This window comes from Vanellus vanellus (assembly GCF_965231255.1).
Source record: "Vanellus vanellus genome assembly, chromosome: 2".
NCBI lineage: Eukaryota > Metazoa > Chordata > Aves > Charadriiformes > Charadriidae > Vanellus > Vanellus vanellus.
In genome coordinates this window covers 52802072-52828418 of record NC_138906.1, presented here as the reverse complement: position 1 = coordinate 52828418, position 26347 = coordinate 52802072, and the positions used below count along the sequence as shown (strand labels likewise).

Below are 26347 nucleotides of genomic sequence, written 5' to 3'. Positions count from 1 at the left end.
ACTTGTGACCGGCCGCCAGCTGGATTTAAATCCATTGAGCACCACTCTTTGGGTCCTTCCAGTCAGCCAGTGCTTGATCCAGCGGATCGTATGCTCATCCAGGCCGTGCGAAGCCAGTTTTTCCATGAGAATTGTATGGGGGACAGTATCGAATGCTTTTCGAAAGTCCAGGTATACAATATCAACAGCCTTTTCCTCGTCCAATATTCTGGTTATCTTGTCATAGAAGGAGATCAGGTTCGTCTGGCAGGACCTGCCTTCCATAAATGCATGCTGACTAGGCCTGATCCCCTGGTTGCCCATTATGTGGGTTTTGATGGCAGTCAAGATGACCTGCTCCATGACCTTCCCTGGTATCGAGGTTAGACTGACAGGTCTATAGTTACCTGGCTCCTCCTTTTTGCCTTTCTTATAGATGGGTGTTACATTTGCCACCCTCCAGTCCATTGGGACCTCCCCAGTTAGCCAGGTTAAAGTCCCCCACAAGTACAACGGCAAACAACTGCGATATTTCTCCCAGTTGCTTATAGAAGGCTTCATCCACCTCACTGCTTTGGTTGGGAGGTCTATAGCAGACTCCCACAGCGATATCACCTTTATTTACCATTATCCTAATCCCAACACTCTCGACCCTGTTATCACTATACTTAATGTCTGAGCTCTCATAGCATTCTCTGACATACACAGCCACTCCACCACCTCTCCTTTCCTGTCTATCCCTCCTGAAGAGTTTGTAGCCTTCAATTGTGGCACTCCAGTCATGTGAGGCATCCCACCATGTTTCCGTGATAACCACTATGTCATAGTTTTCCTGGTGCATCATGGCTTCAAGCACCCCCTGTTTGTTGTTCATACTGCGTGCATTGGTATAGATGCACTTCAGATGAGCTAATGGTTTCAACATCTTTTTGTGAGTGTGGGCCCCATTTCCTACCAGGCCCCTCTCAGGTGTTTCTATAATTTCTAGGTGTCTATCGCTTCTCTGAAATGAATTGGTAGAGTAAGAGTCCATCCTAGTCCACCATCCCTCAAGCCCTGGCATGTTTCCCTTGAGTTTAGTCCTAACAGGCCCAGTTATCCCTCCCTCCCCCCTCATATCTAGTTTAAAGCCCTGTCAACAAGCCCTGCTAATTCCTGTCCCAAAATTCTTTTCCCCCTCTGGGACAGGCTCATCCCACCTGCCACCAGCAGGCCAGGTGTCTCATAAGGCAACCTATGATTAAAAATCCCAAAGCCCTGTCAGTAACACCAGTCCCGAAGCCACAAGTTGACCTGCTATGTCTTCCTATTAATTTCCTCACTCATGAAGAAACATTAATTGCATTGGAATATAAAGAAGATGCAACTCTCTTGAGAGAGAACATACACAATGGTTATTTTTTTTTTCAAAACAAGCATTTAAAACAAAGCAGTGATTCTTAGTTTCAATGTAATAGACCTTGACATCTGAATTCTCTGGCTTTGTCTCCTCATGGGTTGTTGTGAATAAATGTTACCCTATATTTTGAAACGTGATTTAAAGTTAATGAGGAATAAAGCACTACTCTTCTCTTGAAATGATAAATACATCAAGTGTTACTGCAAGTCTAATGGCATTGATATTTTTTTCCAAGAATATTAACCTTCTCCCTTAAATGAAATATCGCTTTAATAAAGATTTAATAGCATCTAGAAACACATTTTAAGTAATAAACATTTGTATTACACGCATTGTAGAAGCCGTGATAATTTGTATTCCTGGTTATTCCTCAAATCAGTAATCAGAGCCCCAAATTTATTCTGCATAGTCTCTGACCTTCAGAGAGACTGCCCTCAATCAGTTTGTAGAAACTGATTTTCCTGTATTTCCATAAATGAGGAAGCACTTGAAAAACTGGGCTTACTACATTTAGGGTCTAGACAGGGAAAAATGAGATGGCAGTGATATTTTCCTGTCAGCAATTCGGGAAATAATTCCAAAGCAAGAAAGTAAATACATAATTTGGCAAAAATATGCTCTGAACTTTATTTTAGGGGAAAGAAAGAGAAAAGAAACTGTATAGATATATACTCATAACGAACAAGCAAAGTATGGTTTTCCACTTCCCTGGAGACTGGGGGAGTTCTGAGAACAACACGGTTATTAATGCATTATTTGAAAAGGAAAAAGAGTTCTCGTAACAAGTCATGGACTATGTCTATGGAAGCTTTTTACTTTCTCACAGTTTAATAGAGTGAAGGGGAAAGCGTGAGTAAAGAACAGAAGAACACTTTGACAAAAAATGTGTCTGCTGCTATTAAAAATAAGCAATGTTGCAGGCTATCTTAGTTGTTCACCCTAATCTGTTGCCTGTTAGTTCTATAAAACTAGTAGGAGAAATACAACCTTACATACTCTTGTCACTAGGAGAGGCATTAATTGCATTAGAATATACAATGAGATAAGCCCGACTGTGCATTGAGTAAGATTGTTTAGGTTCTCATGAATCAGGTTGTATAACTATGGACACTTAACGCACTAATTATTCTCAAGAGAATGTACAGGCAGCCAGCGTGCCTCCAGGCAGCAGTACAATAACGATCTTCAGTAGGTGGCCTGAATGTGGAGTGTCATTACTGACAAAACACAGGAAGACCCCTCTAAAGTTTCTACCATCTGAAAGGAGGAAAGTGTTTTATATCATACTGGGTGCTATTGAAAGGCATTTAAAGGACAAGGCAACCATAGGGCACAGTCAACATAGGTTCATCAAGGGAAAGTTCTATATAACTAATTTGATATCCTTCAACAGCAAGGTCAACTGTCTGGCTGATAAAAGGAAGGCAGTGGATGTAGTTTTTCTAGATTTTAGTAAGGCTTTTGATACTGTCCCTTACAGCATCCTTCTGGACAAGTTGTGCAGCTGTAAGATGAGTAGGTGGACGGTGCACTGGGTGAAGAACCGACTGAACAAGAGGGTACCCTGGCAACTAAGAGGGCAAACCGCATCCGGGGGTGCATCAAACAGAGCATAACCAGCCAGTCCAAAGAGGTGGTTATCCCACTGTATTTAGCATTGGTGCAACCTCACCTTGAGTACTGTGTGTGGTTCAGGGCCATTTAAAAAGGATGTTAAAGTACTTGAATGTGTTCAGAGGAGGGCAACAAAGTTGATGAAGAGGCTGGAAGGCATGTGCTCTGAGAAGTGGGTAAGGATACTGGGTTTGTCTAGTTTAGCGAGGACGAGGCTGAGGGGTGACCTCATTGCTCTCTACAGCTTCCTGAGGAGGGGAAGCAGAGAGGGAAGTGCTGATCTCTTTCCCTGGGATCCCGTGCCAGGACGCATGGGAATGGCTCACAGCTGCATCCATCAGGAGAGGTTGGGACATGACACGAAGAAACATTTCTTTACCAAGAGGGTGGTCAAAGACTGGGAGAGGTTTCCTGGAGAGGTGGTCGGTGCCCCATGCTTGTCAGTGTTTAAGAGGCATTTGGACAATGTCATCAATGCCATGCTTTAGCTTTTGGTCGACCCTGAAGTGGTCAGGCAGGTGATTGTTGTAGATCCCTTCCAGCTGAAGTATTCTATTCTATTCTATTCTATTCTATTCTATTCTATTCTATTCTATTCTATTCTATTCTATTCTATTCTGTTCATTCCTACCCTACCCTACCCTACCCTACCCTACCCTACCCTACCCTACCCCATCCTATAGCTGCACTGATGACAAGTCCAGTAACAATGAGACCATTATTTCCCTGAAATGCCAGGGAGTTTTGAGATCCGAAAACCTTTCAAAGACACAAATAAAAAAGGTTACAAATGGAAACAGGATTTTATTTTATCTTATTTTAAGTTATTTTTTGGAGTCCATTTCACAGCAGATGTTTCCTCTTCTCTTCTCTTCTCTTCTCTTCTCTTCTCTTCTCTTCTCTTCTCTTCTCTTCTCTTCTCTTCTCTTCTCTCTTCCCTCTTCCCTCTTCCCTCTTCCCTCTTCCCTCTTCCCTCTTCTCCCTTCCCTTCCCTTCCCTTCCCTTCCCTTCCCTTCCCTTCCCTTCCCTTCCCTTCCCTTCCCTTCCCTTCCCTTCCCTTCCCTTCCCTTCCCTTCCCTTCCCTTCCCTTCCCTTCCCTTCCCTTCCCTTCCCTTCCCTTCCCTTCCCTTCCCTTCCCTTCCCTTCCCTTCCCTTCCCTTCCCTTCCCTTCCCTTCCCTTCCCTTCCCTTCCCTTCCCTTCCCTTCCCTTCCCTTCCCTTCCCTTCCCTTCCCTTCCCTTCCCTTCCCTTCCCTTCCCTTCCCTTCCCTTCCCTTCCCTTCCCTTCCCTTCCCTTCCCTTCCCTTCCCTTCCCTTCCCTTCCCTTCCCTTCCCTTCCCTTCCCTTCCCTTCCCTTCCCTTCCCTTCCCTTCCCTTCCCTTCCCTTCCCTTCCCTTCCCTTCTGGAACCCTGCTTTCCTGGAGATGGCTTAACACCTGCCTGTTGATGGGAAGGAGTGAATGGATTCCTTGGTTTATTGTGCTTGCGTGTATGATTTTTGGTCTACCTATTAAACTTTCTTTATCTCAACCCAAGAGTTTTCTCACTTTAACTTTTCTGATTCTCTCTCCCATTGCAACTGGGTGGAGTGAGTGAGTGGCTGCCATCTGGGGTTAAACCATGACAGTCAGGCAGATTGTAAGTTTTTGTACACCAGAGGCTGAAGATCCTGAGAGCACTATTAGGCCATAATTGCCCCATAACACAACTAGGTCCACGCCCCACCCCATCTGCCCATAAGTTTGTGTGGCTTATTGCAGCTAGAACTTCGGCACGCTGTCCTGCCCTCAGGTCTTCTGTGGGCAGGCTCATGCCCAGCCCTCTCTCCTGATGTCCTGGCTGGGCTTCCTGAATGGTCCCTGCACCTGGTCTGTTACCTCACTTTTCCTGATGGTCTCCTGGGCTGTCAACCCTGCCCTGACCCAGCGTGGGGACAGCAGGATGGTGGGATGGCACCCTGTCAGTGAGGGCACAGCCTGTGCAGGGGTGGTCCACAGCACCTGCTGCTTCCTAAAAAGACATAAAACGTGTACAAATGTCCAAAGATTTGTGTATTTGTTATTATTCTTTCTTTTTTCTTTTTTTTTCTTTCCATTTTACGTAGCATGCTGCTTAGATGCTAGAGCAGTGGAGGGAGCAATGTATTACAGATACTGCTTAAAAATGCATAGAGATGCAAGCTTTAAAGTGTTGCTTCCTCTGCACAAAGTGTTCCTGTGTGCTGTAGTGAGTTATGCTGTGCCAGACAAGTGTTATACTCTTACAAGGGTTTGAAGATCAAATGGTATTACTGCCACTGTCAGCCCAGGACATATCCACATTGGGTTTGTGTGCACGTCTTCATTGATTGCCACTTTTAATGCTTAATGAGAAACAAACATCGTCCTGAGATTCTCCTGCTACTTGCTTCTTTCCTTGGCAGAAAACACACTTCACTCTTAAGCACCTCTCATATTTGGATCTCCTGTGTGCATAACTTTTCCAGAGCAAATTAGATCTGTTGGCCTGGCTACTATATCAGGCCACAGAGTAGATCTCCAGGTATGGTCACAAAACACAAGATCTTGTCACTAAGTTCGAGGAGGATCATATTGCCACTGGCAACACGAGCAACTCCTCAGTTGTGTGTCAGACGAGTCTCCATGTCAGTGCAATTTCTGACTTATCCACTGCCATTGTCATCTTGCCTGTTTATTTAAAATCAACTGTACGAACTGTGTTCTTTGCTTGTGAGATTAGGCATGCCTCCCATTTAGAGTACAGGCTGAAACCCCTAACACGTCTTACATAGCTCACTAACCAATCCATGCTGAAGAATGGCTTTTGTCCTCTACCAGGCAAGGCTCTATTTGAACCAGTAACTTGGATAAGAGATGAAAGACACTGCCACCCCCCACAAAACCTAGCGTTCAGCTCTACTCTCGTTATTTGTTGAGAGCTTTCATTACCTTCTGTGGCAGTTTTATTATAGCCAGGCTAATAACATTTAGTCCTGTCAGCACTGAGCCTTGTTAGCTGTATAAGGAAGAGCGGTTCTTTATTAAAAACACCAATTAAAATCTATTTTGAATCAGTAAATTAAAAACTGTTGCTTCCCTTTTCTTTCTTTAGTTCTCTGTTCTTGTTACTTGGATGTTTGTAAGATAACGAGAGAACCTTATAAATTTGCATTTCATGTGCAAACTCTGTAGGAAAACGCTCTGTCAGAGAGTGACATAGAAGATCACAGATATGATACCTTAGAAAATTCTTTCTAACTACATAGGTCTATGTCTTTGACTTGTGTATCTCTGTTTATAACTCTTATTGTTCTTAATATTGATTGCTTTCAGCCTTTGCATGCTCAAAGTATTCCTTAGAAGTTTTTAAAAATCATTTAGCCTAAGTCTCTTTTCCCCAGTGAAATGATATTACCTTTTTAAACAAATTTCTGATGTTAAATTCAAGTTCTGATTTCTTGTGTAAAATATGTACTAAAATATTTAGGAAAGATTTATCATTTCTGTCATACCAGACTATCAGACAAATTATGGGGACTTTTAATGTGATTAAATAGTGGCGAAGATTTATTATAACTAAAGGGGAAAATGCCCAGTATGACAGGGTTATGCACCAGTACTAATAATGAAAAGACATTTTTAATTTTTGAAATTTAGTTTTCAATTGTTAAAAGATGGTGGGGGAAGACACATGATACCAATTTTTTCAAATAGGTAATATGTTTACTATACTTACAACTTTGATAATTTGAGCTAAGTTGATGGGCACATCATATCTGAGTGGGTTTAGTACTGTGTTCCCAGCCTATTCATCCCTTAAGTCCAAAACAAATTATTTTTTTAGCATTTAAATATTGTGTTTTCCTTGTGTGTGCAAGGGTTTACCAAATCCTCTCTACATAATCTTTCTGAGCTTAAGCATATAAGCATATTACTTACATGATTTTATCCATTGTGAAGATATGGTAGAACCATAAATACTTTTGTGCTCAGAAACTGTGTTACATAAGAAATTCTTGTGAAAGAATTTTCAACATACAGGAAGAATGCTGCTTTTTAATACACTTCAAGGGAAAGATACAGCCTAGTCAGAAATGTCCTGCATTTTGAGAAAGCTTGGCACAAAACTATCTCCCCTTCAGTTGTCCTGTGGGGATTTGTGTGCAGGGCTGCGACAAACTGTCACCTTGACATTTCTGAATGTTTGCCAGTGAAACGTGATGTTTTAGTCAGCAGCATCTTGCATGAACAAATCTGGGATTCCAGAATTGGTCCTTCCGCAGAAAGCATCATCGTGATAGATGCCTTAGAAGGGTGCCCGTGCGCATGCAAGCACTTGATTTTAGTGAGATTGAGGACAGGTTCAGCAGCCCATATGACTGAAATCTTGCACGGAATTCCCAGTAACAAATTGAGAATTTCCATAAGTAAACTGGGCAACTTATGAACATACTGGGCCAAGTCTCTGTAGTGGAAAGCTGGCATTTTAAGGCATGCCGGAGGACTTTGCAATGCCCGTTAGCCTTATTCATGGAAGACAGATTATTTGAATTATATGAAAGGAGAATGAGAAATAATACTGGAAACCCAAGCTTCTGAGTTTTGAAAACATGAAAAGGGGCTTTCAGTAGGACAAAATTTGTCCTGCCACCCTTGTGTGTTTGAGGTGATTTGCCTCATTTGGGCTTATGCAGGACAGCTTCTGTGGGATGAACAAATGGGAATGAGGAGCTCTGTAGGGAGGTGAACTGTGAAGTTATACTGAGGAAAGTGGGTTTAGAGAAATAGTAAGAGTGGTTTTGACAGAGCTGCTGGGTGTGAGGAGGCTGGAACCTAACACTGGGAGCGGAGGGGGGGGGGGACCGATGAGAAAAGGTGATCAGCCCTTTTTGCACTGTTATTACAAAGTAAGTTTTGTACTAGATGCTGTAAGAAAAGGGAGTACAGTTCCTCACCCTTCCACTACATCCTTTTGTCAGCTGATGTTTTGGTGTCCCTGATGAAGGCTTTTGATTCGCTCCTTGAGGACCATTGCTTTAAGACTCCGTATTTGTGACCTGAGTTAAGTAAAATAGGTTGCAGGAGGTCAATAATACTGTGTTTAAGCTCAGCAGCACAGATGTGTGGCTGAGCAATGCTGCTCTTGAAGTAACAGGGGAAAAAAGTAAGCAAGAATTTCTGAAATCTCTGTAAAGAGTCTTTTGTCTCTTCTGCTCTTAGCATCCTCTGAGAAAGCATTTTCAACAACTGATTGTTCTCAGCCAGTGATGTCGGTATCAATTTATTCTTCTCCTCCTTTAGCACATTCTGTATCTGAACTAATCAAATGTTCAAATTTGATACACGCCCTGCAAAACCTCATTTCTGGGGTGTTTGTCTCTTTGCTGTTGAGAATAGAGATTCTCAAAGCCTGTTTATAAAGAAACTACTTTTCTTTACAGAAATTTATTAAAAGGATAATATAATCAATATGCTAGCTTCCTAAAGAAGCTAATCTCTTTTCCAATAGTGCTTTTCAAAGTAAATGTCATCATAATTTATAATAGTCTTTGTGGATTCATCTTCTGTTATTTATTACATTTCTAAGGTTGCAGACTATTATTAAAGTACCTCTTTTTTATTAAAATGTATTTTTAAAATGAGGGTGAAGTTGTTTGGTTTGGTCTGAGATCTTCATGTAATTTTTCATGTGAAACCTGTAAGCCCCAAACTGCTCCTAACTGGGAAAGGAAAGCTTTGTACTCTGTTAATATTTTTGTGAGTTTGGGCATGTTGCAGCTTTTTGGTTTTGTACTCCAATATTTATTTTGTAAAAAATCAGCTTGTTCTTAGTTTCAGTGCCATAAGCTATAGTTACTTCTGCTGCTACTATTATATATAATTTATTATCTGCTAAGCCAAGAACTGCTCTGCACCAGGTGTTTATGAAATGCAGAATGTGTAATAAATTGGAAGCAACTTGCATTTTTATTGTAAGTAAATGGATGGAGTCTGTGTTCAGGACAGAAAGGGCTGCAGTTCCAAAATGAGCAATAGCATCAGTAGTATTTGGTGAAGGTTAAGTGGAGAGAATGAGCATTAAGATGCTAAGCAGAATATGAATAGTCAACCAGCAGTAATTATGTTGAAATTAAAAAATCAGCTGGAAATTACTCTATCAGATGAGGTGTGTGAGACAGAGTGTAAGTGCTGAAATTGGGCTTTGGGTTTTGGCTGTTTGTACAGTTGGGCTGTTTATATGTAGCTCTAAACTAGAATCAAATGTCGTGAGTTTTTAAGTTAAATTTCTGTTAGGTGGGGGAAATATATTTGGGGTCCAGTGCAATAACAGTATGAAGTCAGAGTCTAATTCAGATGATTTTCAGTCCCTTAACTTGATGATCGCGTTAACACATTTAAAACTAATTAAGCAACATGCCTGAAATGCAGACTGCGTTTGGGAAAGCTTAGGTATTAGATGATTTAAGTTTTTTGCAGGCAACTGTAAGCTGTGTTGTATTGTTATTCAGAATGCACAGCCAAATATTGTTTCCAGGGGACAGTTAACAGGAACATGTAATTAAGAACAGATAACTTTAAAACAGCTCATGTATGCTGTAAAATCAAAGTCAGAATAAATCATAGCCAGAAAAAGACTCTGCATTTAAAGACTCCAAAATTAATTAGCTTTTTCTTAAACTTTTCCATTAAGAAAATCTAACATATTGCTTACTTCACTGTTAAAACACTTTAATTGCAAAAAAGCATTAAGGTGCTGATATTAAAATCCCGTTGACAGCCATTAGAAAGAAAAAAACACTTTTGGAAGTCATTCTGTAATTCTGGCTTTCTCAAACATGTGAAAGAATGAAGTTAATGCAAAGATCAATTGTAAAGATGCACAGTAGTCAAAGTAATGAGAACTTCTTCAGGTATATATGAAGGCGTTTTTATTTCTCCACATGTAATATTTTTTAAGGAGATTGTTTTTAAATTCAAAATAGGGGAACATACTGTTTTTTAAGCATGCTTGCCACTAAAAGGGCAGTATGTACCAATGGATAACCAGACATTATCTAGGGTTTGTAGCATTCCTATGTACATTACTTAGTGTAGAAAGTTTTGATAAATTCTACATTTGCAATGAATTTTCCCATATGTGGAAGGCAGTATGATCAGATAGGACTCTGGACTGAGAATTAGCATACTTAGATTCAGTCCTTTTTGTCAGCATTTTCCAGTGATGTAATTTTGGGGTAAGTTATTTCTCTTTCTCACTTGTGTGGGTTTTTCTTGGTCTGTTTCCGCCCCCCCACCCCCATTTATACAATGGGAATAATGATGATCTTTGTAAGTGCTTTGAGACTTCTGAAAAATATTACAAGCAGAAGAGCTATTTGAAAAAATGAGAAGAAAGCTTGCAAAAAAAAAAAATCTCTTTTCATTCCAAAAGTTTAATGAGAACAGTTGATCAATGTAAAATCAGACCCTCATTTATCATCTACCACACTGGAAACATGCTAAATGTTGGTGTGCTAATGTTATAATTCAAAAACTTATTTTGAAAAAGTAAACTAGTCAAGAAAATTATGAAATTGTAAACTGTTCCTTGGTTTCCTGTAACCCCATGATATTTCCTGGAAGGAACATCTTTCAAAAACTGCTAACCACCTCAGTTACTGCCTCATAATAGTGTTGGGTTTTGTGATCTTGTTGTATGAATATGTAAGATATACTGCAGGCAGAAGGACAACTAGAAAAGTGGACTCCCAAAGACCTTTGTGCTTCTCACTGTGCATATTACTGGAGAAGAGGGGCATAATAAGGACTTTGCCTGCCTTAGATAATCTGCTGGAGACAGCAGAGGCTTTGAAATCAACTCTGTGTCATATCCCAGGTATAAGACTGGTGGCCAGTTACCCCAAAGTGTCTGGGAAATGAATTTCCAAGTTTGCTTCAGCAGGAGCCACTCATCTTTTCTGGAATGTAGCCTTGAAAATGCAAAATAATGTGGAGCAATTCAGAGTTAATCATGAGGTGGAGGAAAAGCAATGAAGCCCCTTCTGCAACAGGCTGCTTGGGGTAGAACCCTGCTGAGTCTTCTTAAGCAGACTTTCCCTGCAAGGTATCATTACTTAATGATAGCTGACCCCTTAGGATAGTTAAGGCATTTTTTTCCAGGGTTAGGCAGGTTTTTCCAGGGTTCCAAAAGTGTGGTTAGCTGGGGGATGTGCTTATGTTTTCTGCCTGAAAGCAATGGAAGAGACTATTGCATTGTACTTCTGCTGATGAGATTAAAGGCTGATGTATTGGATTTGTATGACAAGGTTTTGGTGGCACAGGTGCTACAGGGGTGGCTTCTGTAAGAAGCTGCTAGAAGCTTCCCCTATGTCTGATGGAGCCAATGCAAGCCAGCTCAAAGATGGACCCACCGCTGACAAGGCTGAGCTGATCAGCAATGGTGGTAGCACCTCTGGGATAACATATTAAAGAGGGGGGGCAGGGGGAACTGCATGGCAGCAGCTGAAGAGAGGAGTGAGAATATGTGAGAGCAACAACTCTGCAGAAACCAAGGTCAGTGAAGAAGGAGGGGGAGGATGTGCTCCAGGCACTGGAGCAGAGATTTCCCTGCAGCCCATGGAGAAGACCATGGTGAGGCAGGCTGTCCCCCTGCAGCCCATGGAGGTTAATGGTGGAGCAGATATCCACCTGCAGCCCATGGAGCACCCAACACTGGAGCAGGTGGATGCCCAAAGGAGGCTGTGACCCCATGGAGAGCCCACACTGGAGAAGGCTCCTGGCAGGACCTGTCGACGTGTGGAGAGAGGAACCCATACTGGTGCATGTTTGCTGGCAGGACTTGTGACTGTGCAGAGTGCTCATGCTGGAGCAGTCTGTTCCTGAAGGACTGCACCCCATGGAAGGGACCCATACTGGACCAGTTCATTAAGAGGCATGGGAAGGACTCATGCTGGAGCAGGTCATGGAGAACTATTTCACATGGGAGGGACTCCATGCTGGAGCAGGGGAAGAGTGTGAGGAGTCCTCCCACTGAGGAGGAAGAAGCAGCAAAGACAACGTGTGATGAACTGACCGCAACCCCCATTCGCTGTCCCCCTGTGCCACTGGAGGGGGAGGTAGAAAAATCAGGAGTGAAGCTGAGCCTGGGAACTAGTAGGTGCTCTAAAACAGAGGAAAACACAACATGCCATTTGCCACTATTTTTTTTTTTTTTTGTATCTGCCACTGCTACTTCAGAGCACTACAAATATCACAGCATTTCTCAGATTCATGCTCAGGCTAACTGAGCTACAAGGACTTGTTATGCTTTTCTGAAATTCTTAACTATGCCTCTCCTTTTCAAACCCACTTCTGTTTTCCCCATATTCATGTTTCTCAAATTCTTTGTGGTTGCCTATCAATCTCAACAGTTTGTTTCCTCCTTTTATCATTCCTTCTCTAATCATCTGCTCTGATTTTTTTCCTCTTCACCAGTCTTTGTATTTGTTTTCTTCCAGCAGTTTGGATGACCATCATCAAACACATTCTGCAGATTAGAAAGCTCTGCTGAACAGAAGCTGGGAGCTTGAGCCAGGTCTTGATTGCTTGAACTACTTGTCAAGCAATATGTTACTGATCACAGAGAAGGGGGATGTGTTGAATATCCGTGTAGCTGAGTACAACCCACAGATTCAGGGCTCTGTAAGAAGTTAACTGGAACCATAAATAAAAGAGGAAAAGGCTGCAGGAAATAAGTCCTGTATTCTGACCTAGTATGCTGTTTGAAGTGCATAGGCTGTGTGATACTTTATTTTAGAAGAAAACATATCATGGCAGATTGAACAAAGACTGAAAAAAGGTGATGCTGTTACAGCTTGATGACCCCAGATCCTACCAATAGCAAGGCTAAAGATGTATTCCCAGTAGGCACGTGCACACAAAGCACACATATAAACTACACATATACATGGCTGGACACACAGATCGCAGACACTCAATGCATTCACACAAACATGGACAGCACCAACAGCCTCACCCTGCTTCCAACTCTGGCTGAGCAGGATGGAGGCCCCTAGAAGGAGTATATGTACATATTTACAGGGATAATCCCTCCAGCAGCAGGACACAGGCACTCAGTGTGCCCTTCAGTCCCAGTCTCCCCAGTTTCTGTCACCTGGACATACAATCCCTGAGGCAGCAGTGCCTCTCCAGTTACTGGTACAGACTGTTGCATGCACATACACCCAGAACCGGCCAGGACTTTCCAGGTCCCCACAGCCAACCCCCCTGTGCTCTCACTCCTAAAGACACCCAGGTGCTCTCACAGCCCTTAGGACCCACTCACCCCTACTTGTTCCTAGGCTACTTCACCTGCTTGCTGGCTAGTTCAGCTTGATCTTTGCTAGCCATCACGCACTCACACACCTACACTTGCTCCAGTGGCTGGCACCATGCACACCGGGGCCCTCCAACCTGTGGTCTGACTGCCACTACTGGTACCCACACCCCCGTACACAGACGTGCACACAGGATCGAAAGCCCCTCACCCAGAAAAGAGTTAGAAAGGAATTTAATAAGAAGGCAGGACAAACTGTGCTGATCAGAAGCAGGGCACAACTAGGCAACCGTACTGACCAGACCACTATTTATACTTATCCCTCTTTTTTCCCCGCACTTTTTCCTCCTCGAAATCACCTAACCCTCTCCCTTTTCCTGCCTTTGGTTCTGCCCCTAAACATCCCATAAGCCCTGTGCGATCCTGAGCTATGTTTCCTATGCATCCCATAATGTGTCCCACCCTTAGGCAGCAATCCCCTTACTCTGAAATGTGTGGGGGAGAGCTGCTCCCAGTGATTCATGGTGATGGGCTCTATGCCCAGATACTGGAGCTGAGGCTGTGCTGGGACAACCCCAGACAGGTTGTTTGTTGCTTGGGAGTCCTTGATTTGGGTGTCTCCCTGGGCTTGTGCAGATGGGTCTTCGATGGGCTGATGGCTCCTATGATGGACCTGGGAGCAGCCTTGCAGGGTATTATTTGGGCTTCCCCTCTGCCATCGCATCTATGAGCTCCTCTGTGGGTGTGCAGATGAGCTTTTTTCACAGAACCTGACACTTTCCCCATATTGTCATCCCCTCAGTAAATAGTCTAAATGAATGCTCTGCAGTGCTGCTATTGAAACAGATACCAACGAAAGCGAGTGCATGCCAACCAGGGCAACCTCCAAGGTGCCCATCTAACATATTACTAATTTCACAGCTCGTCCATTATGAGAAAAAGATGTGAAAGCAATTTCTAGTAAATTGCCAGGACACAGTCATTCCCAATTGAAAGTATTAGAAAAGAAACATGAAAAAAGGGACACAGAACGGGTGTTTCTGCTGAGGTTATGACAGTTAAAAAAGTTGAATTCTGTTGGCAGTGCGATTTGCTTAGTGATTAATGGAAATGACAAAGATGATGCATTGGTTCTAAATTGGTGTCATGTTGATAGAGGACATTTTGATTGAGATAATGTAAATGCTGATATGAGCATTTGTTTTCATAATGTTTTAGTTCTTTTATGTTGGTGGAAATAAGTGCTTGGCTCCTCTGGCAAATGCACTGTTTGGTTAGGTATGTCTGTGTGTATAGCAATTGTTTTGTAGGTAAGCTGCTATTTGTTGGTGTGGTTTGGTTTTCTTCAAACACAAGCTTTTAATGTGAGGTTTTAAGAAATCTTACTTTATTTGAACAGTCATTTTCTTTAATAACTTGAGGAAGTTCTACTCAACTGAAACTTGTATTGAGTAATTACAGCCAAGCAAAGTAGCATGTTTTCCTTCACAGGATTTCTGGTTATGATAGGTTCAGACACCAAAGTGTTTGGGGAACTAGGGTGAGGAGGAGGGGGTAAAGGGGCAGAAAACAGTGACAGTAACAACAACTGTTGAGGCCTGTAAAAATAAAACTTAATTACAGTCTCATAAATGAGCAGGGGAGTAATGCATTCTGGGATTAATAATATTCACGAAAAAAAAAAAAAAAACCCTGACACTATAATCTCTTTTAAAGCTGCATAATTAGAATGTCTCTTCGTGCAGCTGAGCATTACTTAACATTGATGAGTAAGTTCAGGTCTTAAGACAGATCAAATGCTGTGATATCCAAGGCAGGAAAGAACCGGCATGAACTTGGGGAAAAATCTTAGGGTTTAGTCTCCGGTTTTGCTATTTGTAGCTACTTATAGACATCTTGATATTTCTGTAACTTTGACTTAAATTTACTGGAATTGTTTCCCCTACTTTGGCAGTTGTATAATTTGCTGAGCTTTTCACTTGTGTATCTCGGAGCAACCAAGCATTTGTGGTACACAGCTGGGAGAGTGTAAATCCAGGCTTGTACCTTGTCTCCTCTTTGCAATTGCCCTGGCAATAGAAAGTACATGGGAGTGGGAGTAGAAACCATACGTTTTCTTTAGGGGTATAGATTTTTCGAACTTAGGTTTTATACCAACCTTGAAGCCTTTTGCATGGGAGAGAGGGATAGGAGGATAGAAGGGGGCAAGATGATACTGGCAGTGTTCCTGTTGTCTTCCAGCTGGAGAAGATTCAAACAAGCTCCAGGCAGCTCTGAAGCTTTCTGTGGCTGAAACCAGTGTAAGACCAGCCCAAGCATGGTGAATATCTAAAAGTTTCTTTGACAATCTTCTCCCTCAGATGCAGTGCCCAGTAATGCATTACAGTTACGCAAGAGTGCCAAACCATCTAGATTTAAAATGAAAGTGTGCCTTGCTTGGAGATGTTTGGCATGACTTGCAGTTCTCCCTTTCAAATGTTTTTATTCTGAATGGTGTTTATTTCAGCCACAAAGAACCCTGTTAGAATGCAGGGTGTTTTTTTTTAAAAAAAACAGTGTTTGTGTATCCTTGAATTACTTAATTCTCAAAAGTACCTTGTTAAAAATTGGTGTCTAATTATACTTCTTTCTTGTGATGTCTGTAGGCTGACACTTACAAGGATGCTAATTGCCTAATCTATGGCTTCTAATTTAAAATCACCGCTAAATTTGTTTAAAAATCCATCTTTGATCAGCCTTTTGGATTTAAATTCATTTGTCTCTACCCTCCCCAGCCCAAAGCAAAGAAAGAATGAAGTTGAGAGAGAAACAGAAGCGCCTTTGGTTTTGCCATAAATGGGATGTTTTTCTTCTGTATTCATAGCAAATCCCTGGGTTGCACTATTGTGTGGTAACTCAAATTACAGTTTTCACCCCCATGGCAGTCATTTTCTTTATTATACCAGTGGCAAATAAACTTGGGGTCTCTTTTTCATTCTGATGGCAACCCCTCACTTTCTTCCCTTTGTTACCACAATGGTAATTGTTTTGTTTATAACTGACATAAATAAGCCTAGAGTCAACTTTACACAAATTTGGCAAATATCCACGTATCTTATTATTTTTATTTTTGCTGCTTTTTAATTTTCTTTCTGTTTCTACAGGGCATATTTGAATATTGCACTAATAATCAGAATCCTTTGTAAGTTTATTAGCTCATAGTAGGAGGCAGAGGGAGGGTGTGAGGCAGATACAGCACCTGGGAAGGGTGACAGTCCGTAACTTCAGAGCTTTAAGACGGCTGAAGCTTAGATCAGTGGCAGCAGGAAGAAAGCTTGTGCTCAGTCATGAAGGAGCCTTGCTGTTGGAAAGTTTTAGTGGCATGAGAGCCAATGCAGCAGTGGAAAAAATGTACGCTAGTCCAGCCATAAAGCACTAGAATTCCTTCCGTTGAATGAACAGGGAAGGAATTCATTACCTTCCCAATTAATTTTAAAAAACAATAGTGTCTATGTATGTATTCATAAAATTTTTATTTATATATAGTATAGATATCTATATATATTATATGTAATATTTTATATATACACAAAATTAAAGAAAGGCCTTTTTTGGAAGCTATTTTAAGAATTCTGAGGTGTAGAGCAACTGTGCATTGGGAAGAACTATGCTTAGGAGTGGATAACCAACTGTAGAAGCAGAGGGTGCTGGTTTGTTTGTTTTGTTTTGTTTTATTCAGTTCTGTAGAAATGGGCTTTATTGCTGGCTTATTTACCTTGCAGTTGATAGCATATGCTTTTGTGAATAAGGAAAACACTATTTTGGGATGAATTAACTTGTGGGATGTGCAAATTAATCCTGCTGTGCTGGGCATTATCCACTTCTGTATGCTGAGCTTCATGAAAAAATTGGAGAGTCCAGAGCAGAGCAAGAAGAATAATTTAGCACCTAAAAGACACAACCTGTGAACAAGATGAACAAAATTGGCCTTTTTAATGTAGAGAAGAGATTCATATCTGCAAATAGCCAAAAGATGGCCGCAAGGATGAGTACAACAAGCTATTCTCCAAATTCATGGTGGATAGAAAGAGAAATTAGGAGTTTAAATTGCAGCAGAGCATCTTCACAGTGTAGAGAGAAACGCTGATGCTGGTGTAGGTCTAGGCTGCCACGGCATGTTGAGAAATTTGCATCATGGAAGATTTTGAACAGGATTATGTCAGGAATGATACATGGATGTAATTGAGCTTTTTTGGTAGGTGGATTAGATTATCTTTGAGGTACATCCCAGCCATGTGATTCTGCTATTATGCTAATTATAAGCACTAATAATATTCTGCTTTTTTTCCAGCCCTTATTGCTCCAAATACAATTAGAGCAATTGAACTACCTTTTCCCAGAACATCTTGTAGAATGATGTAGTACTTATTTAATGTGATGTTAAGAGTAACAGAACTAAACCCTTAGGCTTAAGTTAACTTGTATTTGAACTGCCATGAGTGAAATAGTTGAGCGGTATGTGATAGACTCTTGCTAATCTCACATGGCCACAGCGAGAGAATGAAATTTTGAGCTCTCAGAATTCACGTGTTTGTTCTAGCCAACTATGAGAGCAAACCAAGGGCCCCTTGTATCCCAGCAAAAAACAAATCTTGGTTTCACTCTGAAGGTGTGTGAAGATGCCAAGGATCGTGCTTGCTTGTGCTTTTGTGGCTGCAATATCTCAATTCAGCTTCTGGCTGTGGAGATAACCTAGTCATGGCTGAGAAGTAGTGCTTGATCTTGGTTTTACTACAACTGGAAAAATGATTGCCTAAAGCATGTGTCATGTCATATACAGCTGTGATTTGGTGGACTTGTTCATGTTACCTTCCAGTATTCTCAAATTCTCTTATTTACAGTGAAAATTTCTAATTGCTTAATTGCATTTGTATGTGAAAATTGCATTTTTGCTGAGTGGCTGTTTATATATAGCAACATCTCTTTAAAACCAGGAGAAAATAATATTCTTCCAGGTGGAACATAAGCACGCAAATTGTAAGAATTACTCACAGGGCTTTTGAGATTTTAGTTATTTCAGTTAATTAATAATTTCAGTTATACATGAAGCCAGGAAGTTCAGGTTTTCTGATTTCCATTGTCATTAATAATTAGGTGATATTGCATTGGTAAATGCATGTCACATTTGGACGCTTCCCTATTTCTTGTTTTTTCCTGAATTTAAGTCATTTGGATGTAATTCAATGTAGTGTAACTGAATCTAGAATTGCTGTATTTCTTCAGAATGAAATTTCTGGCATTTCTTTAGCATCACAGTTGATCCATTTCCAAAAAAAAAAAAAAAAATCTTTCCCAAAGGAACTTTAAATGTCCAAATGAATCTTTTTATGTACATATTTAAGATGTGCATAAAGCTGCAGCTCATCAAGAAACTCTGTTTTCTTCCTGGACATGAACCTCATTGCAGTTACTGACACATTTAGGCACAGTTTCCAAGTGCACTTAGACTGAGCACAGAAACTCAAGATTGTAGCTAGCTGAGTGTGCTGGCATCTTCCTATTGCTCTGGCGTGTCAAGGTGAGCACACTGTGAGCAGCCATGACTCGCTGCTTCCTGAGTTGTGAGGGCTAGGAACCTTGAAGGTCTTACAGCTTTATCTTATTAGAGCCTTATCTTTAATTCAAAGTGCTACTTCCCATGCTTTTTCTCATCGAGGTAACCTCATTCTACGTGGGCATCCTAGCTGCAAGTGCCTGAAATATAGCTGTCTTGCTTGTGATGATCAACTCTTAGCAGAAGATCCAGCTTCTGGTCATGCAGAAGTTGCTGTCTCTAGAAGTCCATCAGAAATTTAGTGTGAAGAACTATTGTTGGTGTTGCAAGACAGTTTTGTCTAGTTAGGATTTTATTTTTGTTACCCACTACCTCCTCCTTTTGTTTGGGAGAGGGTCCTATTTTAGCAAATATTTTAAAGGTATTTTTAAATCAAGAAGGATTTTACGAAAGGGGTCTTTGGCAGTATAAAGAAAGACCAGGTCTTGAAGAAGTATGAAGAAGACAACAGGTCTTTTGTTGTCTTTTTTACATTAAATAATTATGTGGTAGGCAAAAATAGCAAGAAAAAACCCTAGAACAGAAGACTTGGTTACTTCAGAATCTTCTCAGTGCAGGATCAGGTTGTGTTTGGTGTCTTTAATGTTTTGGAGCTCCTTTTAGGTGAGCGTGCCTACACTTAGAAAGATAAGTTGAAGTGTGTTGAAACAGCTCAAAACATTTTAGATACATGTACAGTTCTGTATCAGAATGGTGATTGTTTCTTTTTCAGTTTTAGTTTCCTCCTTCTGTAACTATTTAATTGATGAGGCTTTTTGGATGCTGGTGGTAGGTTGTTCTTGGGTTTTGTTTTGTAATTTATTTCAGATTTCAATGCTCATAGCTGAAGGTGTCGGGAGCTTCTGTGAACTGACAGCCTAAAAAGGTGGAAGGGGCAAACCCAGGAATATTCAGCAGAAGTTTCCAATCACATTTGCTTTTTCAACAGAGAATGAACAAGGGCACCCTTAACTTTTGGAAACCTGGCAAAAGCTACTTCTGAAAACATTTGAAGCTCACAATAATCAAGATCATATTAAATTATAGTTCTACTAAGGAGTAAAGACTTAGTTTAGTTAAATTTTCAGCTCTTTTTTTATAAGACGGGTAAATACAATAATAATATGATTACAAACAGAAGTGTCATCTAGCAAGGAGTGTGTGTGTGTATGCACAGGAGAAGATGTGGAGGGATTTACATACCAAAAATGTACTTATTGTATAAAAGTTAAACATTCTTATATATAGCTATGTTTTACCATTAATTGGATATAACTAAATTGCAATGCAGAGCATTTTTGAGAGTGTGTATCAATACATTTTGGATTTCTAGCAATACTTCCGTCTCACTGTCATATCTGAAAGGGTTACTTTGCTTTTCAAATGTGAGATGTAAAAGTAAATATTTGTCCACACTTATTTTTGTCTGACTTTAACAACACTTGTGTTTTGACTTTATTTTACTTTTTCTGTTCTTAGGCCTTGTAAGGATGAGTTCCAAACTACAGAATGTTTATATCCAAACTTTAAAAAAATGACAGACATAAGGTTTGTTTCTGACCATTGCAGCAATAGTCCTACAGAATAACAGGAGCATCGAAGTAGTGTTGCGTCATGTTGCCTTTTTGTGAGGCTTTTTAATATACATGAAGTAGTTGAGCAGACTGACAGACTGACTGACAGAGCAGAAGCTTACAGTGTACGTGTACTTAGATATAAAAATCTATTATTTTCTAATGGTTTTGGGTTTGCAATTATTTTCTGAATATATATTGTAATAAAGCAACAAATAAAACTCATCCTTTTCTTTTAAAATAAACTTCAGGTACGCCATTTGAGTGTGCAGCTATTTCTTGAGTAAGCTTGGTGGTTTTTTCCCCCCTTCCATCTGTTTGTGCTTTCAGCCCTTTTTAAGGAGCTCAAGAGTTGAAACCAGCTTGAGTGACATAAATCCAAGCACCTCACAGTCTGCTTTGCTTTCAGTATATTTCTGGGAAGTTGAAAGTGATGGAGAGGCATAGCTGGGCTTTGTGGATCTGGTGCACTGCCTACTTTTGTCACTCTTACTAGCACTTAATTCCATCAGTTCCTGTGAATCTACACCTTTCATATGCCCCTGTAAAGCTGAGATTTACTCCTGTATTAGCAGCAGTTTAAAGGCGTTTATCCCCTGCAGCAGCCATATTCACTGACAGAAACAAAAACTATTGCAACACATTCATTGTGTCACATACTGCAGACTGCTACACTAGGTCTTCTATTTATGAGTTTTCTCCTTAAAAATCAGGCCATTCGTCAGCCCAAAAATTAAAGCTGCCTTTTTACATAGTGCTGCAGAAACTGTAGTTCACCAAGATGCTACTGAAACTCTATGGGAAGATCACATAGGGTGACAGAGTTGCTAAATCCTTTTTGTCATTCACATATTCTGCTTTCTGGAGATGGCCAGCAGCTGTGCCACCTGTGTGGGATAACTCTCTTGATCTTTACGCCAGTCAGAAAGTAAAACAGGAGTGAGAACATCTGCTTCCCTCAGTCAGTAAAAAGCAATTGAAATCTAAAAGAAGTTGACTCTCTCCAACTTTCAGCTAACAGTCTGGAGCTGGAAAAAGCTGTTATGTAAACTGGTTTTCTGAACCATTTGCTTTTCCTCAAATGTTTAAAACAGAGGATCCTAAAAAATTGGAAATGAGTGTTGTCTTTCCCTGACCATCAGCACCTCCACTTTAGGGTTCAGGTAAGCACTTCTGGCAGTGGAAAAGAACCCATGAAGAAATGCAGCAATGAAAATGATGTTAAAGTCTGTGTGACTACAGGGATTTTTGTTAGTTTTTGTTTCATTCTAAGCTGTTCTCCCTTAGTCTGCTTTCCTAGTCAAGCTCTTCTAAGAAGAGAAACATTTCCCCTCAAGCCATGCTCAAGCCCACTGTTGTGAATGTTAACTTAATCAATGGTGAACTTCAAAATGCATTCATAGGTGCTTTTGTCAGCTGATTAAAATGACTGGATTTTCTGCCCAAACTAAGCAGCTTAAATAAGTTTGATGTTTCACACCAAAAGTTAAATGAGATTATTATATATATATATGCATTTAATTCCTTTTTACTTCATGTTAGAACACAGCCAAGCCCTTTCAAATTTTAACATGAAATGGATTTGGTGGTCTCAGTTTGATCTGTATTAATCAGGTGACTAAACTTTAAAAAGGCTCTATTACCTTTTGGGGGCTCTTCTCTTTGTCAGAGACCTTGGAACACTGTTCTGACCAGGTTTTCACCACTTACTGCTTGTAGACAGTTTTTGATGCAATATGAAAGCATGTCAAGTCAAGAGTGAGGAAGCCATTTGTGGATTTTTTTCCCTTCTCCTCAGAAGGAATATAAGTAGCATTTAAAAAAAAAAACAACAAGCAACTGGATGTATTATGCTAGAAATTGCTTATCTGGATGTCAGGGCACATGTGAGTTTTACCTGTAGCCTGGAAGAGTTAGAGGTTTAATACTATTCTGAAGTCCCTTAAGAGTATATATATATAGTGTGTTTGGACCAACTACCAAGAAAGCAAATACACATTTTTGGCATTTTACTTTTACTGGCTTGAAAAACAAAAATCTATTTCCTTTGTGTCTTCAGTCCTTCCATTCTTTTTTTTTTTTTTTTCTCCCTATCTTCCAGAAGAAATCAGCACTAAAAGACCTTTAACTCGCTGTCTCTCTCTGTCCTTCTCTGTATGTAGATGTATGCAACCATTTTTCCTTATTCGCATGTGAACACCGTAGACTTTATATACAAATCTTGCATTTTGCTGACTCGTCCTTTCTTGGCTCCGTTAATTTTCTTTCTTATTTATTGTAACCTTTATCAATTTTCTAACTTAAATAGTTTTGATTCTACCATGGTCTCTTCCTTGTTGTATTCTGTTTTCAATTTCTTCTGTGCTTTAATGTATTCAGGTGACTTATTTTGTCAGTATACCAACTTCACTTATCCCTTAATTTTATTCCTACACTCCTGTTATGTGATTTGTATGTTGCTGCTCCTTGCAGTAGAACCTACCCTTTCATTTTTGTTTATTCCAATTTTAAGGCCTTAAAATATGCATCTACGTATGGATAAAACCTGTCAAAACCACACTCATAAAAACACTTCTAACAAGTTGAATTTATTTAGAATATCCCACTCTTTTATCTTTGTTTGAAGAACAATCTTAATTTCTATTGTTTGATTTTCAACATAATGCTGAAGCTTAACAAAGCTGACTTATTCAAAAGCAGCCTGTTCTGTGCTGTAGTACTAACTAATAACTACCTACCGCTTTCTATTTGTCCCATTCCAGAAGAACAGAGGGAAGGTTCTTCTAGTTAAACCCTTTAATTTTCTGTAAAAATATTCAATAGTGTCTGATTAAACAGTGTAACCTGGTTTTGTCTTCCATATAACACTCTCTACTTTTTTCTGAATTGTAATAGCATCTCTGTACAAAGATTGGCCTGTCTTCTTGAAAGGAACAATCTTAGAGAAAAATGTCATATGGCCCTACACAAAGATCTGGATGCTACAAAGACAAAACTCCCTTGGTTTTCTGAAATGGTTTAGAAAACGAAAATAAATTTTTGAGAGGTCATAAATGGTATTTGTCATCTTCTTGGCTTGACCTGGAATGCATCTGTTAAATTTGTTATTTGATATCACAACTATTATACGTTGACAGAGCTGGTATTTTGTGATGACATTTAGGGAGTGTGTAGAGAGTTAGAGAAATATTTCTGAAGAAAATTGGTTATGAATTCCTTATGAAATCTGCATGAAGTGTCTGAAAACAGGCAAAGAGTCTCCTTGATAATGAAAGAATCTGTTGACCTTAGTTTGGGGAGAAGGGGGCTTGGAATATTCCACAATTTAACTAAACTGTCTGCCTCTTGTATAAAATTGACTTTAGACCCTGTAATGAACACGTAAAAATTTCCAGGACATTCTTTCTCTTGTAGCATCAACAGGGACATTCTCTTTATACATAGGTAACAGTCTTTAGTTTTCCATTCATGCCACATCAAAATTGGAGAATTTTTTCAGCTCCACTTTCCTTCCTCCATCTTTGATAGTTGGCCTTTAAATGTGTGTGTGCGTGATCAGTCACTCATCATCAGAGCCCAGCGAAACAGCTTGTCCTTATGGACATTTGAAATAAAGCCAGTCTTAGCAAGGAGATCGCTCGCAAGAATTGCCAACAAATTAGATGAATTTTTAGAGTGGATATGAAGTCTCGTTAAACAAATATTTCCTGTCTTTTAGCAGCTGATTGATTGATTCCAAACAAAAAGCTGTACCATCTGGTCCTTGGAAAACAAAGAAGCGTTACACATTCCTTTTTTAAAAAACAGCATAGAACAAAATTTATATAGTTTACCAGTTGCATATATATACCAATTTATATAAATTACCAGTTTTATTTTTTGTATGCATAAAATGATTTAATGTATTCATGTATAATACACATAAGTTCGTAATAGTCATAAATTTCAAAGAAAATATGGGAATTACTAGAAAAGCTTCTATCTAAAATGCTTATTATTATGGCTGAGCTATTCATCATAACACGATTTGACAAGCAGGTTTACGACTTGAAATAGAAAGCAGTATAGAGACGTCAAGGAAAAATTGAAACAGACCCCCCTGCTAAATCCCTTAAACTTCTTCCAGTAAACATTGTGAAATTTTAGACCTTCCTAGAACAGAGTATTAGTTAAGTAACAAAGTAACTGCAGAGCTGTGTAGAGACAGGTATTACACGTAGTGAGAAATTTCATGATTTTGAAACTCCGTGTTATTCTGAGTTTTAATAAAAACTGAAAAATTCTAGAATTTGCAGGTGGAAAACTCATAAGCTTTTTGGTGTATCTCTTGAAAGAAAACTAGAGGGAAAAGTATGTTGGATCAATAGAAGTGTCTCCATTTATGATTCAAAACTTAAACCATTGTATAAACAAACTTCTGAACCAAAGTATTTTCAAAAATGGTTTAAAGATACTCTTGAAAAAGTTTGGTTGTTCCTCTCCCCCCCTCCTCCCCCCCCCAAGTTGTTGCAATTCTCTTCCTATTCTGGCTTTGTCTCACATGCCAAAAAATGAAATTGCGTCCCTCAAGCTTTTAATCACTTTTTTATCTTTTGGAAAGATGCTTTGTTTTATGTGAATGTCAGTGACATTACTTTAATCTCAAAGGTATAATTCTTGAAATATATATAAAGTCAATTTATTGTCATTATGGATTTTTTTTGCTCCAGGATATGAAGATCCTTATTGCTGTGTTTTATTTCATTCCAGCTATTTATGAACTCTCTTGTGAAGCATACAAACACTTGGGCAAAACTTCAAATTACTACTGGATAGATCCAGATGGCAGCGGGGCACTGGGACCTTTGAAAGTTTACTGCAACATGACAGGTAACGGCATTGTATTTGCTAATTCAATTTTTTTTAATGTAGTTGGGAGAAAGAGTCTGTTCATAATTTGTATTTCTTGGCAAAAGAAAAATAATTGCTAAGAGCTTTTCATGAGAGGGGTCATCAAATCTGTAGTCACTATTCAGTACAGTCTGAGCAAGTCAGTAGTTAATCCATTTCATAAGCTTTTCAAATCACATCTATTAATTAGCCTTAACAGGCCTTTGTATCCTCAGTGGAACATCACTGAAAAAAAAAAAAGTAGGTATATATGGCTATTTACCAGAACTATTGTATATCAACTTATTTGTTGTTCAGTAATGTCTGTGGTTCATGGGGTTCTGTAGAAGGCAGCTTCTTAGAAATGTCAGACTTTTACCTTTGTCAAGGTATTACTGCTGACTTTCCCACATAGGCAGGGAATAGAAATTCATTACAAGAGAAACAAAACATTCGAGTTTCCTTTTTTACCTGTTTTGTCTTTTTAACTGGTGTTAGAAGGATGTATCTTGTTTAACATCTGAGACCATATATGTCATAGAATCATAGAATGGTTTAGGTTGGAAGGGACCTTAAAGGTCATCAAGTTCCAAACCCCCTGCCGTAGGCAGGGACACTTCCCACTCGACCAGGTTGCTCAAAGCCCCATCCAGCCTGGCCTTGAACACCTTCAGGGATGGAACTTCCACAACTTCTCCAGGCAACCTGTTCCAGTGGCTTACCACCCTCAAAGTGAAAAATTTCTTCCTAACATCTAATCTAAATCTACCTTCTTCCAGTTTGAAGCCATTCCCCCTCATCCTATCACTACATGCCTTTGTAAAAAGTATAAATATAACTGCATTAACTTATTTTAGGTTTGTTCAGTGTTTTTTTTTCCTACTTTTAACATTAGTTTAGCATGGGTAATGTCTCATCTGAGCATTCTCATGGAAGATATCCTGCCTTAGTTATCTGTGTTGCCATGCTGAGGCAGAAAAATATGATAATGAAAAAAGAAAAGGGAGCAATTTTCTGCACCGGGAGTA

General features: G+C 39.8%; 1 protein-coding gene across 1 annotated transcript in view; it reads left to right on the top strand.

The window, feature by feature from the left end:
* The window catches only part of CNTNAP2 (contactin associated protein 2), a gene marked incomplete at both ends in the record, with an annotated part of 1160915 nt that overhangs the window by 776304 nt on the left and 358264 nt on the right, over positions 1-26347 (top strand). The window contains one exon of the mRNA XM_082479539.1: positions 25200-25319. Within this exon, the coding sequence (XP_082335665.1) occupies positions 25200-25319 (120 nt within the window). The remainder of the gene's footprint in view (positions 1-25199; positions 25320-26347) is intronic.